The sequence below is a fragment of the Erinaceus europaeus genome, chromosome 7 (genome assembly GCF_950295315.1).
Source record: "Erinaceus europaeus chromosome 7, mEriEur2.1, whole genome shotgun sequence".
Classification (NCBI taxonomy): Eukaryota; Metazoa; Chordata; class Mammalia; order Eulipotyphla; family Erinaceidae; genus Erinaceus; species Erinaceus europaeus.
The window spans coordinates 71906084-71922738 of NC_080168.1; the positions used below are offsets into that span (position 1 = coordinate 71906084).

At 40.2% G+C, this 16655-nt stretch overlaps 1 protein-coding gene across 3 annotated transcripts in view; it reads right to left on the reverse strand.

The window, feature by feature from the left end:
• The window catches only part of ZMYM2 (zinc finger MYM-type containing 2), a 114202-nt gene that overhangs the window by 55296 nt on the left and 42251 nt on the right, over positions 1-16655 (reverse strand). For all 3 annotated transcript variants that reach the window (XM_060194739.1, XM_060194740.1, XM_060194741.1), the window contains exons 3-6: positions 13451-14307; positions 7276-7561; positions 3144-3309; positions 1185-1397 (exon numbers count right to left, since the gene is read on the reverse strand). In XM_060194739.1, the coding sequence (XP_060050722.1) occupies positions 1185-1397; positions 3144-3309; positions 7276-7561; positions 13451-14307 (1522 nt within the window). The remainder of the gene's footprint in view (positions 1-1184; positions 1398-3143; positions 3310-7275; positions 7562-13450; positions 14308-16655) is intronic.

Genomic DNA, 16655 nt, shown 5'->3' on the forward strand with positions numbered 1-16655 from the left:
TCCCATCTTGCAGCCATTACTTCCAGTGAGACTGTATGGAATAGGGTAGAGAAACTCTGGAAAGCACCTTATGATCCTAATCAGAGTAAAGGGCTTGTAAAAAGAAGAAAAGATACCAGACCTCTGTCTTCTTCTGCCATCAACCCACAAACATCCATTTGTTCACAGAGGAATGATCCTAACACCAATGATGAAATCAGTTTGTTATTTTTTAAATCCTTCAGTCTTTGGTATAATGGGTGTATTTAATAAATCCTATAAATATGTATATCTCCCTCTCATCTACCCCCCAAAATGAAATAAACTGAAAAAGGATATAGAATAAGATAACTATTCCAGGGGTGCTAGGTTGTGGCACACCCAGTTGAGCACACAAGTAACCAATTGCAAGGACCCAGGCTTAAGCCCCAGCTCTCCATCTGCACGGGAGATGCATCACAAGCAGTGAAGGTATTCTGGTGTATATCCTTCTCTTTCCCTCTCTACCTCCCCATCCCCTTTCAATTTCTATCTTATCAAGTAAAAATAGAAATAAGATAAAATAAAGTAAAATAAAGATAAGTCATTCCTGAACCAAACTTTAATACCCTGAAAAATCCTATTTGAAACATCTTCATCTCCCAAAAACGAAAATTCAAAAGAGGAATGAATGACTGTGATATTGTTTACCTTTATATGTAAAATCACAAGTTTATTTCCATGGGGCCAGGAACTAGCTCACCAGTAGTGCATGTGGCTTGCCATGCTTGAGGTCTCATGTTCAAGCTCCAGCACCACATAGGAGCACCACATAGTGGAGAGATGCTATCTGTCTGTCTCTCTTTGTTTCCCTCTGCCTCTCTAAAAGAAGAAAAAAACATTTTTTAAAAATGTCAGACCAGAAGTGGGGAATATCACACATACATGAAGCCTGGTGCCACAAGAACTAATCTGGAGTATTTCAGTGTCCATCTGAGAGGGAACATGGCTATGATAATATAAAGGAACAGGATGGAACAAAACTTCAGTCAGCTAATATATGCTTTCAGAGTCAAAATCTAACATGAGTTTTGATTAGAATATAAATTACCTGGAGATTGGGTGGTGGGAATTGTGTGGAGTTATACCCCTCCTACCTTATGTTTTTGTTCATTAATCCTTTCTTAAATAAAAAATTAAAAAAAAAAAAAAAGAATATAAATTACCTGTTTGTATTCACTGACACAATTCTGACAGCAAAATCTTTTCTGCTGACCATCAATCACCAGGACATTGTTCCCAGCACCTTTGCTGGGCAAGTACTCTCCACATTGTTCACAGCAATTCATGATCAAACCGTTGGCCATCCTGTATCTGTTAAAGCAGTGGTCACTGCATAGCTTATGAGTCATATTTTTAAAGCTCACTTCATGGCGAATCTAAAAAGGGAATATAAATATAATAACAAATAAAAGGAAAGCACAATGTTTTATTGTAGAAACCAGTAACTAACAAACAAGGTGCTCCAATAAATGTGGTTTCTCTGTGGTTTAGAGAAAAGCAATTAAGTATATTAAATTATTCTTTGAATTATTTTCATAGATATAAGAAATTCATGAAGGGAGGGAGAGAGGGAGAAAAAGAGAGGGAGGGAGGGGAGGGAGGGAGAGAGGGAGGGTACGGAAGGAGTCCTGCCAGTGGCACACACAGTAGCAATCACAGTTTCGAGCCACCAGCTTCCCACTTGCAGGGGCATCACTTTATAAGTCGTGATGCAGGTCTCTAGGAGTCCCTACATATATATATAACCTACCAACCTACCTACCTATATATCTCTATCTCCCCCTCCCATCTCAATTTCTCTCTGTCCTATCCAACAAAAAATGGGGGGGAGACCCCAGGAGCAGTGGATAACCCTGGAGGCAAAAAAAAAGAAACAAAGAGAGTGAGGAGAAAGTAAGAGAGGAAGTGAGGAGTATGGAAGGGAGAGAGGGAATCCATGAATGGCAAGGGGGTAAAGCCAACCAGTGACATGACTATAAACTTCTCTACAGAGATCTAGAAATGACAAGAGTGGCAACAAAAGTAGTTCAACTGATAGAGGCATCCAGTTCAATACCTGAGCTGAATGTACCTAAGTGGTGCTCTGGCTCCCCTTCCGTCTCTCAACTCTACAACAAATGAAATTTTTATTTATTTATTTATTTTTAAGAAGATGTTTTTATTTATTATTGGATAGAGAAAGAGAAAGATTGAGATGGAAGAGGGAGATAGAAAGGATGAAAGACAGAGACACCTGCAGCCCTGCTTTACTACTTGTGAAGCTTCCCCCTTGAAGGTGGGGACCAGGGGCTTGAATCTGGGTCCTTGCGCAGTGTAATGTGAGCTCTTAACCAAGTGCGCCAATGCCTGGCCCCAAAATTTTAAATAAATTGAGGGGAAATGGCCCACTTTAGGTAGTACTAGCATTAGACTTCTAAAACAAAAGGCTAAACATCTTTAGACAAATCAAAAAGTAAGTATAAATAAAGTGCATCACTTCAGAATAATAGAAGAAAATATTATAATTCAAATAATTCAAATATGAATGTGTACACAGGTTTCTTTTCATTTTACCGAATGCAAAAATAAAATGCCATACTAGCAAAATAAAGTTGTTCCATTTATATAACTGGTCCACTTGTTCAAAAATTGGGGGTGTCTGTAGTTGCCACCAACCTCAAGAAAAAACAAGCAACTAATTTTTTTTTTCCCCTTTTGATGCCCTTGTTGTTGTAGCCTCATTGTGGTTATTATTGCCATTGTTACTGTTGTTCATTGTTGGATAAGACAGAAATGGAGAGAGGAGGGGAAGACAGAGAGGGGGAAAGACAGACACCTGCAGACCTGCTTCACCACCTGTGAAGTGACTCCCCTGCAGGTGGGGAGCGGGGGCTTGAACCAGGATCCTTACAGCGGTCCTTGTGCTTTGCGCCACATGCGCGTGTGCTTAACCCACTGTGTTACCGCCCAACCCCCAAGCATCTAATTTTATTCGCTCTGTATTATTCCCCCATGGGTGAGTAGGATTATATAATGGAATGTGTACAGGGTAGTTATTAAGGAATCTCTTTACAAAGAAATACATATTGATGAAAGAAGATAGATTAGTTAGAACTAAATGACAAAAACTCAAAAATACAAACCTCTGTTAGTTTGCCACAAATTGTACATCTTGATTTATTTAGAACCCCTTTAGTAGGATTCTGCTTGTCTTCATAGAGAGACAAACAAGATGTACTACAGAATTCCTGGAAGGACTCGCTTGAATCCACTTGAGCAACAATGGTTCCTTTCATTGTAGTTATATCTCTGAAAAATATGGGAGATTTTTTTTAAGTAAAAATCTATTTTCAGTGAAATCAAGTACAAGAATAGATGACACTATCAACTTCCACAGGTTGAATGCTAGACACTAAGCACCAGATCTGGATACAGTAAATCACTCATGCCTACAATTTAAAACCTTTCAGTAATGAAACATGAACACAAAGCTTAGGAAACAAAATCAGTTTATACTATTAAATCCCAGGTAAACACAATTTATCTTCAAGAACACTAACAACATTTTCAGCTATTGGAAACAATTATAATTATGTTGGTATAAATTGTGTGGGGTTTAATGTCAAAAGTCCCTTGTCTACTGAAGTGTAAATTACAATACTTAAGTCAACATCTACAATTTCTACAGGGAGTAAGAAAGCAAACCCAAGACACAGGGATATGACATAAAGAGAATAACTAATGACGAATGAAATAGTGGGGGTTGTATTGCTAAATGGGAATCTGGGGAATGTTATGCATGTAAAAAAAAAAAAAAAAAAGGAAGAAGTAGAAACGCAAAGCAGAAATTGACTGAGTTTGGAGTATGGCACCAAAGTAAGAAAGCAGAAGTATACTAGAGTTTGCAGTGAGTACCTCCCTAATACTTCCTCTCCACTTTTCCAAGCTTTGGGTCCATGATTGCTCAACAATTTGTTTGGCTTTGTATGTTAACTCTCTTTTCAGTCACCAGGTTCCAGGTGTCATCAGGATGCCAGCCAGACTTCCCTGGATTGAAGACACCACCAATGTGTCCTGGAGCTCAGCTTCCCCAGAGACCCATCCTACTAGGGAAAGAGAGAGGCAGACTGGGAGTGTGGACCGACCAGTCAACGCCCATGTTCAGCGAGGAAGCAATTACAGAAGCCAGACCTTCTACCTTCTGCAACCCTCAATGACCCTGGGTCCATGCTCCCAGAGGGATAGAGAATGGGAAAGCTATCGGGGGAGGGGGTGGGATATGGAGGTTGGGCGGTGGGAATTGTGTGGAGTTGTACCCCTCCTACCCTATGGTTTTGTTAATAAAAAAAAAAAAAAAAAGAGAGAATAACTGAATTTAGAAACAATCCCATAGGCAAAAATAAGCCCACCCACCATCCTGTACAGTTAGATCTCGAAGTGCAAAAATGGAAATGTTAAAAAATGTCAAATGTTAAAATTTTTCTTCTCAGGAGTCAGGTGGTAGAGCAGCAGGTTAAGCACACATGGCACAAAGCACAAGGACCAGCATAAGGATCCCAGTTCAAGCTCCCGGCTCTCCACCTGCAGCAGAGTCGCTTCACAGGCGATGAAGCAGGTCTGCAGGTGTCTATCTTTCTCTCCCCGTCTCTGTCTTCCCCTCCTCTCTCCATTTCTCTCTGTCCTATCCAACAATGACGACATGTATAACAACAACAATAATATAACATAGCAACAAAAGGGAATATTTAAAAAATTTTTTTCTTCTCATTCTGAATTTCAAGATCCTATATTCTAGTATGCAAGTCCTGTTTCAATACTTGAACTTATAAGCTTTTCCAAAGTTTTATGACTTGTAAAAGTCTTCACACAAACTTTGGCTGCTATAAGACTCTTACTGAAAATTTACCTGGTCTGTCCTCCACATCCTATACCCTATTTGACTTATTTTTTAACTATTACAATAAAAAGGGGGGGGTGGCACACCTGCTTGAGCACACGTTACAACGTGCAAGGACCAGGGTTCAAACCTTTGCTCCCAAGCTGTAGGGGGAAAGAGTCACAAGTGGTGAAGCAGGGCTGTAGGTGTCTCTCTGTTTCTCTCTCCTTCTCAATCCCCCTTCCTTCTTGGTAGCTATCTCTATCCAATAAATAAAGATTAATAAAAAATAAAAATAATAATCAAATAAAGTAACAAAACAAAAAGTCAGGGTGCAGGGAGATACTACAATGGTTACATACAAAGAGTATTTATTATGTCTGAGGTACCAGGATCAATCCTCCACACCTCCATAAGTTACAGCTGAGCAATGTTTTACTTGGTTTAAAAGAAAACAAAACAAAGGATTTTATCTCTCAAAAGTTTTGTGGAAAAATGCTACCTGAATCATTAAATGCATACAATCTAGACTTGCCAATTTTAAGTAATCTTAAAGTGCAAAATTTGATCTAGTTTAATAGTTACATATGAGCAGGTTTATCCGACCAGAATTAGTACTTTTAATAACATCCTCACAATCATTAATGCATTAGCACATAAAGACATAAAGAAAGGGGCCCGGATGGTGGCACACCTGGTTGAGCGCACGTTACAATGCACAAGGACCCGGGTTCGAGCCCCCAGTCCCCACCTGCAGGGTGAAAGCTTTGCTAGTGGTGAAGCAATGCTGCAGGTCCTTCCCTCCCTCTCTCTCTCTCTCTCTCTCTCTCTCTCTCTCTCTCTCTCTCTTTCTCTCTCTCTCCCTTACCTCTAGATTTTTGGGGCTGCATCTAATAAATAAAGATAAAAATAATAATAAAAAAACAAAGATATAAAGAGAGTAAGTGAATTTAGATGCAATATGTTTTAACAAATTCAACTAGTCCAATCAGATACAGGCCCAAATGTAACTACATCAATTCCCAGGTTTACCTAGATTAGAAAAATTTTACTATAGCCTCCTGGGTTTGACAGATGTCTTCCAAAATTACTTGAAATTTGAGCTTGCTGAAAGACAACCACCAAATTTTTCACTCAACTATAAAATATACTAATAGATACCATCATCTCAAATTTAAGAATATAGCTTACAGAACAGGACATGGCAAGTGTTGACGAGGCTATGGAGAAAAAAGGATTCTGCTGGTGGGAATGTAAACAGGCGCATCTGGAAGACTGTATGGAGTCCATAAATAAAAAATGGAATTACGTTGTGATCCAGCAATTCCTAAGGACATACATAAATGCTAGCCAAAGAGTGGAAGCAACCTAAATGCCCACTGACAGATGAGTGGATAAAGTTATGGTATAAGGAAGTTATGGTATAGGGTGGGATATATAACACAGTGGTTATGCAAAGGATTCTCAAGCCTGAGACTCTGAAGTCCCAGGTTCAATCCCTCACCATCACCATAAGCCAGAACTAGACAATGCTCGGGGGGGGGGGGGTGTCCTTTTTGGGACAAAATAGATAGAACTGGAGATAATGCTCAGTGAAATGAGAAATGAAAGACAACTAAGGAATGATTTCATTCATGTGAAATGAAAACGGATGGATGGATGGATGGATGGATGGATGGATGGATGGATGGATGGATGGATGGATGGATGGGCAGGTGATGGAGGGAGAGGGAAGGAGAGGGGGGAGGGAGGAGAAGGAAGAACGGAGGGAGGAAGGGAAGAAAAGTGTGTATGGAAGAAAGGAAAGAGAAAAAGAAGGATAAATAAAATTAAAGTGTTTCAAAGACTTTGTGAGAATTATGTTGGCTATAAAGTGGTTTGGTGAGGACACAGAAATTTGGGGGTAGGTATGGTGTGGAACTATACAATCTTTTTTTTTTTAATTTATTTCCTTATTGGGGAATTAATGTTTTACATTCAACAGTAAATAGAATAGTTTGTACATGCATAACATTCCCCAGTTTCCCATTTAACAATACAACCCCCACTATGTCATCTATCATCCTTCATGGACCTGTATTCTCCCCACCCACCCACCCCAGAGTCTTTTACTTTGGTGTGATATGCCAATTACATTTCAGGTTCTACTTGTGTTTTTGTTTCTGATCTTGTTTTTCAACTTCTGCCTGAGGGAACTATACAATCTTATATCCCTCTATTAATCACAAATAAAAAATGAGAAAAAAATAGAAAATATTGACTTTGGTATTAAGAATCAAACTACTAAGAGTACCAACTTTCAAAATACAGTACTTTGCCTTTAAAACTTAGTGATCTTGCCAAAATATGTTACCAGCGGCATTTACACTTATGAAACTGTGATGAAAAGTAAGGCTTACTTTTTACACATGACACAGAGTTTCTTTGGAGCAGGCTTATGAGAAAAAGAGGAAAGGCAGGTGGTGGAACAAAAAAGGTGAGCAGATCCTTTTCGCTGATAAGCAGTCTGTCCTTTCTGTAAAGGCTTCTTGCAGTTTGCACAAGTGACTTTCACAGGCTTGTTGGGCTGTTGTTGGGTAGAAGGCTGGAAAATCTGTTTAGGAAGTGAGGCCACTGGTGATAAAGAGTCCACCCCGGGTTGTTTCTGATTTCGGGGAAATGATGCTGACTGGGAGATCCAAGAATCTTAAAAGCACAGGAAAGGGGAGAGAGAACATTATTTACACATGTGGCTATTTACACAGGAGAAACAGTTTTCACTTCCCATTTTGTACAAGTCTGAGACATTAAGAATTAGTAGACAGTAAAGTAACTCTACATAGAACATCATCAGTTAAGTTTTTGGAAAGTGAAACAATACACCATAGAAACAGATTACCATAGGCTTATTGCAACATATAGTACAATAATTTCCTACAGCGTTTTTTTTTTTATTGGGGGAGGGGGTGTTTGTTTTATAATTGCCACTAGAAAGGCCAGGCGGTAGCACAGAAGGTTAAGCACACATGGTGCGAAGCTCAAGGATCCCGGTTCCCCACCTGCAGGGAGGTTGCTTCACAATCAGTAAAGCAGGTTTGCAGATGTCTATCTTTCACTCCCCTTCTATCTCTCGATTTCTCTCTGTCATATCCAACAACAACGACAGCAATTACAACAACAATGATAAACAACAAGGAAAACAAAAGGGGAAAAAAAACTTACCAATCCTAAAAAAATAAATAAATAAAATAAAAATTAATAATTGCCACTAGGGTTAAGACTGAGGCTCAGTGTCCAGATGACCCATCTTACACTTTGGGGTCTTTCTGTTCACTGTTTTTGCTTTTTCTCCTATTTTCACTTTCAAAACGACAGAAAGAAATTAAGAGGGGAAGGAGAGAGATAGGGAGAGAGACACCTGCAGCACACTTCATCACTATTGAAGCTTCCTACCTGCAGGTGGTTACCTGGGTCCTTGCACAGGGTAATGTGTATGCTATATCTGGTGCTCAGCACAGAGGCTCTATTTATTTTATTATTACTGTTATTATTATTATTATTATTATTATTATTATTATTTCATGAGACAAAGAGAAGAAAGTGCAAGAAACAGGGCAGACTGCACTGTCATATGTGGTACCAGAGAGTGCACTTAAGTCAAAGCTGAACCATGCTTGCCACCTCCCATGGCTATGCCACAGCATACTTAATGTCAAAACCAAACTTGTAAGTAAAGACCCAAAAAATTTCTAGTATTAAATAATCATTTGTATTCATTTTCACCAGTGTGACAGGTGGCCCAGGCCTAACCCAGAGCCCAGGGCAAAGGACAGGAGCCAACTCTGGACAGAAAGCACTTCCGTCCGTGACACACTAAGCACACACTGACTTTGGTTCAGACTACTGAAACACAACAGTGCTAGCATGTACATCTTCAGATTGTGGGAGGAAATTAAACAGCCAGGAAAAAATCAGCACAGATGTGGAAGGCACAAACCCAATACAGAAAGAAGCAGGAGTCCATGTTTTCTTTGTTTTTTGTTTTTGGGAGGGGGGTTGTTTTGCTTTGGGTTTTTTTTTTTTTTTCCTACTCACTGACTGGTTTATGGTGGGTGGGTTGAACCTGGGACTTTGGAATCTCAGGAATGAAAGTCTGTTTGCATAACCATTATGCTATCTACCCTCTCTCTGCCCCTCACTGACTTTATAACAAAGGAAGGTTGAAATGAAACAATGTTAGCTGAAGGCCTGCTACCTAACAGACAGGTAAGAACACAGGTTTGGTAGCTGGCTGATTTGTGACACCATGTATTCGGCAAAGGAATTACATTAAGTAAGATTATACAGTCAATGAAACACAGTGACTAACATAGAAAGGACTAAAAGTAGTGACCATTAGTATTGATTTAGAGAATATTACATCAAGCAAGGATTACATGCATCAACAAAAAAATGAAATAATCTTGACCAACTGGGAGATCACTTACCCTGTAGAGCACCCAATTTACCATGTGCAAGGTTCAAACCCCTGGCCACTACACGGGAGCAGTATGCAAAAAGGAAATCTCACAAGTGGTGGAGCAGTGCTGTGGAGTTTATCCTCCTCTCTGTCTCTCTCTCTCCCTCTATACAAAGCCCTGGCAGCAAAAAAAAAAAAAAAAAATTTGACCAACTGGAGCCTTCAACAAATAGCACAGGTATAATTAAGATTATATGTGAATATTTACAAAACATTGTTTTAAGAATAGTGTTTCCATATGGCCTCTAAATATATCACAAAATATCAAATTAGTTAGAATTACACAGAAAGTGGTAGTATTATGCCAACATACAGTTGGCCACTTCAGCATCATATTCCTGGGCTGGAGAGATAGCATAATGGCTATAGGGAGCCAGGTGGTGGCACACATGGTTAAACACACACATTACCGTGCACAAGGACCCAGGTTCAAGACCGTGGATACCACCTGCAAAGGGAAAGCTTCATGAGTGGTGAAGCAGGGCTGCATCTGTCTGTCTCTCTCTGTATCTCCTTCCCCTCTCAATTTCTGTCTCTATCCAATAATAAAAATACTTTAAAGAGAGAGAGAGAGCATATGGTTATGCAAAAATAAAGACTTCTATGTCTGCAGCACCATGAATCCCAAGTTCCATCCCAGAATCACTCTAAGCCAGAGCTGAGCAGGGCTCTATTAATTAATCTTTTAAAAAAATCTAAAAAAAAAAAAATAGTAACAACACCTCAGCATCATTTTCTATCAGCACAAACAGTTTCAGTGCAGCAAATATGAAGGAGATACCTACAGATAGAGAAAGTTTCTCAGAGGTAGAGAATATGCACTGTACATGTGAGACCCTAGTTTGGATCTCTGGCACCAGTCTCTCAAACAATTACAAAAATAAAAACAGAATGGAGCTAGAAGGAATTATGTTAAGTGAGCTAAGTCAGAAAGATAAAGATGGGTATGGGATGATCCCACTCATCAACAGAAGTTAAGAAAGAAGATCAGAAAGGGAAACTAAAAGCAGGATTGACTAAATCTAGAGTAGGGCACCAAAGTAAAAACCCTGTAGTGAGGGGGGGAGGGTGGACATTCGGCTTCCCAGGGCGGGGGGGGGGGGGGGAGTGTGATGGGACACAGTCTTGTGGTGGTGGGAATGGTGTTTATGTATACTCCTATTAAAGTGTAGTCCTATAAATCACTATTTAATTAATATGAGAGGGGAAAACTGGTAATGCCATCTTTTGAATGCTTTCAATCAAAAATTCCTTATGTGTGGTCCAGGAAGTGGCGTAGTGGACAAATTCAACTCTCAAGCATGTGGACCAGGGAGGTAGCTCAGCATCAGGACATAGACCCGAGACCCCAGAGCCCTGGCTCCAGCCTCAACAAAGTCATATGCCAGAGTTGAGTGGTACCTGGCCTCTCTCTCATGAAAATAAATCATTTTAAATTTTTTTTTAAATATGCCCTGGGAAGCAGTATGTACTATTATTAATGATGAAACTATGAAACTGACTTGAGTGTTGTCATTTTTAAACTTACCTATTAGCTAAATTACAATAAATGACACCAACGTAGGAAGGACTTTCTAGCAGCATGACAATGTACTGCCTCTGTTTTAGAATCCTCACCGCCACATATGTGGACTTCCTCACCGACCTACTGATGAATGTTTATGTGGAACAAGGGTCTTGGAATTTATGACAATTTTCCAAACCAGAGTAATAAGGAATATTATTACTTTTAAAATTATTATATACCAGGCTTCTTTTCCTTTATATTTGATAGGACACACACACACAAAATTGAAAGGAAGAGGAGCTAGAGAGGGAGAGAGAGACATCTGCAGCACTGCTTCATCATTCATGAAGCTTCCCTCCTGCAGGTAGGCATCGAGGCGTCGAACCTATGTCCTCAAGCATGATGACATGTGCATTCTACTAGGTATTAAGCCACCCCTCTGCTCCTAAACCAGACAGTTTTTAAATTTTTATTTATTTGCTTCTGAGACTTATCGCTGGGGCTCAGCGCTGGTACACTATGAATCCAATGCTCCTGGCAGCCATTTTTTCCATTTTATTGGGTAGGACAGAGAGAAATTAAGAGGGGAGGGCAAGATAGGTAAGGGGAGAGAAAGCCAGACATCTGCAGAACTATTTCACTACTTGTAAAGTGAGCCTCCTGTATTGGGAAGCTGGGAGCTCGAACTAGGATCCTCGTACGGATCCTTGCGCTTTATACTATGTTGCACTTAACCTGGTGCACCACCACTCGACCCCCAACCAGACATTTTTAAACTAAAAATCTTGGGTGGATCAGAGGTAATCAAAACTTTTGGCCTAGTAAATTCATTTCTAGGAATGGTACCTTAAGTACCATAATCTGAAATTTGAGAAAAGATGGTCATCATACATTGACAGTAGTAAAATAGTGGAATCAATCTAAGTCAAATACAAGCATGCTATTCACACATGCTCTATGTAGTCATTAGGGGAGATAGTATAGTGCTTATACAACAAAAGCTCTCATGCCTGAGGCTCCAAGTTCTCAGACACCACCATAAACCAGAGATGAACAGCACTCTGGTTTTATTAAAGAAAAAAGGAGCCTGATAGTGTTGCACCTGGTTAAGTGTATATATTATCATGCTCAAGACCTGGGTTCAAACCTGCAGGGGGAGAACTTCACAAGTGCCAAAGCAGTCTGCAGTGTCTCTCTGTCCCTCTCTCTCTCTCTCTCTCTATCCCCCTTCCCTCTCAATTTCTCTGTCCTATCAAATTAAATAAAGTTTAAAAAAAAAAAAAAAGAAAGAAGAAATAAAAATTGTTTAAGGCAAGGAAACAGTAGGGTGCATGCCCTACCACTGATGAAGCCAATCTGAGACCAATCACTACACAAAAGTACTGTGGGGGGTGGGGGTGTGCAATCTCTTCCCTGTCACCTCTACCTCTCTATCCAAAATGAAAAGGATGGGGGGATCAGCTTAGGAAGAATGGAACAGCACATGTGTAACATTCTAGCACGCATGCACACATCAAGTCAAACACAGAGAAAGTAAAGACAAATCTAAATTCAGTAACAGTTATCCAGGAACAATAATGTATGTTTGAACTAGCACCTGCAGTTGTCTGAATTCACGACCAAGGAGCCCAGGGCTATGGAAGACAGAATATAAAGGACTAAGGGGTTTGAGATTGGGGTAAAGTGGGGCGGGGTATCCCAAAACAGCCCCCACCAGCATATATCACAGGAGAGTTCAACTTTGAGAAATCAAGTCACGAGCAGGTTTTAGAGTGCACAAGGATTGGTGCACATGGCCCCTGTATTCAGTAATGATATTAGATTGCTTCCTAAGTATGCTGTTTGTTTCTCCTCCTCTATACAATGAAGTCAAAGAATTCTGATGGAGGGTGTAGGCTCTCCCTGTGTGTGAAATTATACCCTTGAGATCTTAGAATTTTGTAAAACAGTTAAATCACTAATAAAAGAAAAAAAAAGACACCAGTAAAAAAAATACATTAACAAGTGAGTATAGGACAAATTAAGATTCTAGTGATGGGAAATACTTTTTCTAATCCTACAGACACAAGTTTCTATGATTAGCTTTCTAATAATTCATTATGAAATACTATACATGCTTCTATTCTGTTTAGCTAAAGTTTCAAATTTAAGACAAAAGTCTGTAGAATATTAACATATTTTTGTATATATATTTATTTGTTCTCTTTTGTTACCCTTGTTTTATTGTTGTAGTTATTGATGTCATTGTTGTTGGATAGGACAGAGAAAAATGGAGAGAGGAGGGGAAGACAAAGGTGGGGAGAGAAAGATAGACACCTGCAGACCTGCTTCACCACTTGTGAGGCTACTCCACTGCAGGTGGGGAGCCAGGGGCTCAAACCGGGATCCTCATGCCAGTCTTTGTGCTTTGCACCACCTGCACTTAACCCGCTGTGCTACCTCCCGACTCCCGATTTTTAACATATTTTTATGAACCAACTAACCAAAATAACTTGAGTTGCTAGAATGGGGAAGAAGTCAAAAATTAACTTTATTCACACAGGGTACAAAACTACTTACTACTGCTTACCAGGATTATGATGAGTGGTAGATTCTCCATTCTGAAATACATCTCCTGTCACACTCATCCTACCAGGATTAAAAGGCCCTACTCCAGTCTTGGTCTGTGAAGTTAAAGACGGGGTGTATGTTTGTACATTAACACCAAAGTTACTTGACTGCAGTCCATTAGAGACATCTCCCAAGTTGGTATTCTGCAGTGACGTTACATGGGTAATCATCAAGTTCATATCTCGCCCATCAGTGTTCTCTAACTGGCCATCATTCACAGAGCTCACACCTGTCTCTAAGGTTGTGACATTAGCTATCTGAATTTCAGAGTCTGGTTCTGTGGTGATGCCACTACTACCCATTCCTGCATTTACCTTACTTCTTGAAAGACTGGAAGTGGGGAAATCCACATCATTGGTTCTGTTTTTAGTCTCAGAGGGTCTCTGTTCAGTAAAGTTAGAGGGACTTTTCTCTTGAACTTGGTTTGTCTCCATGTCCTCTTCATCATCGATGACAATTGTCTCACTTATACTTCCCTTCTGAGAAGTCAACTCTTTCGAGGCAGGAAGAATCTTGGAATCACTTCCTTGCAGTTCTTCATTTTTTGATGATGTAAATGTTATAGTTCTCTGATCAGCCACCACTGGTGCAGGAGGTGGGGGGGGTTGTACAGGTTCAATAAAAACAACATCATCATCATCTTCTACTGATAAGTTCTGAAATTTATTCGATCTGGATACTAAAGAATTAGGTGGACTGCTAAATGAATTTCCTACATTCGTGAGGCTAGTTGCCATGGCCGTACTTCCTAATAAGACAGGATTCTGCTCAGTCAGTTCTAGTCCTCCCACTGAGCCTGTGTCCATGCCAAAGGGTCTGTTAAAAGGAAAAAAGCAACAGAAAAAGTCAGTATGTTTTTTTAAGTGCCAGTCAAATTGGGCCTTTTCAAGTCACATGTACTTTTTATATTCCAAATGAATATAAATGAGTCACCTAACATCTAAGGGAAACTATGGTGTCCATTCTGTGACCATCTCTCATTCACTAATCATTTCACATGGTTTACATGTTAACCAAACTCTGACAGTAAGGCTCTTTATGCCTCATTCATCCACTGTATGAATTTAGTATGATCAAATTCCTAGTTACCCTTACCTTTATCTTTTTTTAACCTGTTATTCCCAATCCCTGGTTCTAATGAAACTATGATTAAATCCTCAGCATCCAAATTCTTTCATGACCCAATCCAAAAGTTTGTTTCTTCTGTTAGACACTAGGCTGTAGGCTTTATATCCATATAAATGATTCCTCAAAATATCCGGTCCCAATCTCCAGAACCTCTAAACATTACCTTTTATAGAAAGAGGATCTTTATAGCAGTGATTCAGGTGATAAACATTTTAGAAGGATTATCTAGCAGGCTCTAGTCCCATCACAAATGTCAGTACAAGGGACAAGAGATGGTAGCGTGACCATGGAGGCAGACTGGAGGTGGCTCTGTGCTGCCACCAAGGAATAGTGGCAGTTGTGACAATGTATAGAAGGCAAGGAAGGGACTCTCCCTAGAACCTCCGAAGGAAGCCTACAGCTGCCAACATCCTGACTTGAATGAACAGAACTAAATTTGACCTCTGACCTCCAGAACTCCCAGTGAAAAAAGTTCTTGTGATATTGTTCTTCTGGTAGGCTTGTGATAAAATGTCATAATAGCCATATGTTCTATCTCCTAAACAACCCTAGACACAGTTATCTATGTCCCATTTTAGTGACTAAGAAATACTGGCATAAAGGACATACTGCAATCTTACTCTTTCTTGTCAAGGGGACTAAATGGATAAGAGAGTAACTCCGATGCTATTGTTTGTAAGAGACATGTCTTGGGTTTCTTACAAACATGGGAACTCTTTCAAGGCTATAATAAATACCTGGTATTATTTTCTGGGTTCCTTTCAAGATTTGCACTGGTTCCTCTATTACTAGTCTAAAGACTTTAGGAAGTAACATCATCATGAAACATGTCATGTAAAAGTGCTTGCTGGCAGTCTGGGAGGTTGCACAGTTGTCGAAATATCAAGCATGGGGTCCTGAATTGAATTCTTGAAAGCACACTTGCCAGACTGAGGCTTTGGTTCTCTTTATCTTTTTTTAATATTTATTTATTCATTTTCCCTTTTGTTGCCCTTGTTGTTTTATTATTGTTGTTACTGATGTCTTCGTTGTTGGATAGGACAGAGAGGAGGGTGAGACAGAGAGGGGGAGAGAAAAATAGACACCTGCAGACCTGCTTCACCACTTGTGAAGCAACTCCCCTGTAGATGGGAAACCGAGCGGGGGCTTGAACCAGGATCCTTACGCCAGTCTTTGTGCTTTGCACCACCTATGCTTAACCACTGAGCTACTGCCTGACTCCTAGTTCTCTTCATCTTTATCGCTTCTATCTTCCTCATTAGTCAATAAATAAAATATTTTTTAAAAAGTACCTGCTGAGTGGAACCTATCCCCTCTTGCCTCTGGGAAGACAACTTACCCACCTGTCTCACACAGAAGAGAACATGGTGACCTCTGTGAGGTGCTAGTCCTCAGGGAACTTTGGACAACAGTGCCTTATGCTACAGTTCTTTTTAGGAATTCAATTTACGAATACCAAAGGAGACCACCCGGACCGAAACAAGACAGGACTAGAATGACCACAGAAACCCAGTAAATCACCCGTGAGTACAAACACGCGTGGCTGGTGACAGAGAGGAGAGAGGGGCCTAAGGAGAGATTAAGTGACTGCTAACAGTTCAACAGTTTGTCAGTGGAGACACCACCTCCAGTCTGCTCCACCAACAAGGGGACAGCTGAAGGGAGGAAAGGACTCCCCAGAGACTCACCAAGTGCAACTCTGAGTCTCCATTGCTACTACCCTCAGAATCTGGAGCAGCAACAGGGAGGGACACCAGGGTACAGAGATCTAACCAGGAAACTCAGGAGAAGACCTATACCTTGGTGGCATAGCTGAGGGGCTGTGAAAGTCTCTTTGCATAACCACTGGATTATCTCTGCCACACCCTGCTTTATCTCTTGGTCAGGAGTCAGTGATTAAGCTAAGAAGCCTATTGATAGTTTAAAAGCCCTCAGGCTCCCATAGCCTACAGGGGAAAAAAAAAGGCTTTTACACCACTGAACTCCAACTCAGGGATTGAAAAAACTGTTAACTTATATAAAATGGTTAAAACAAC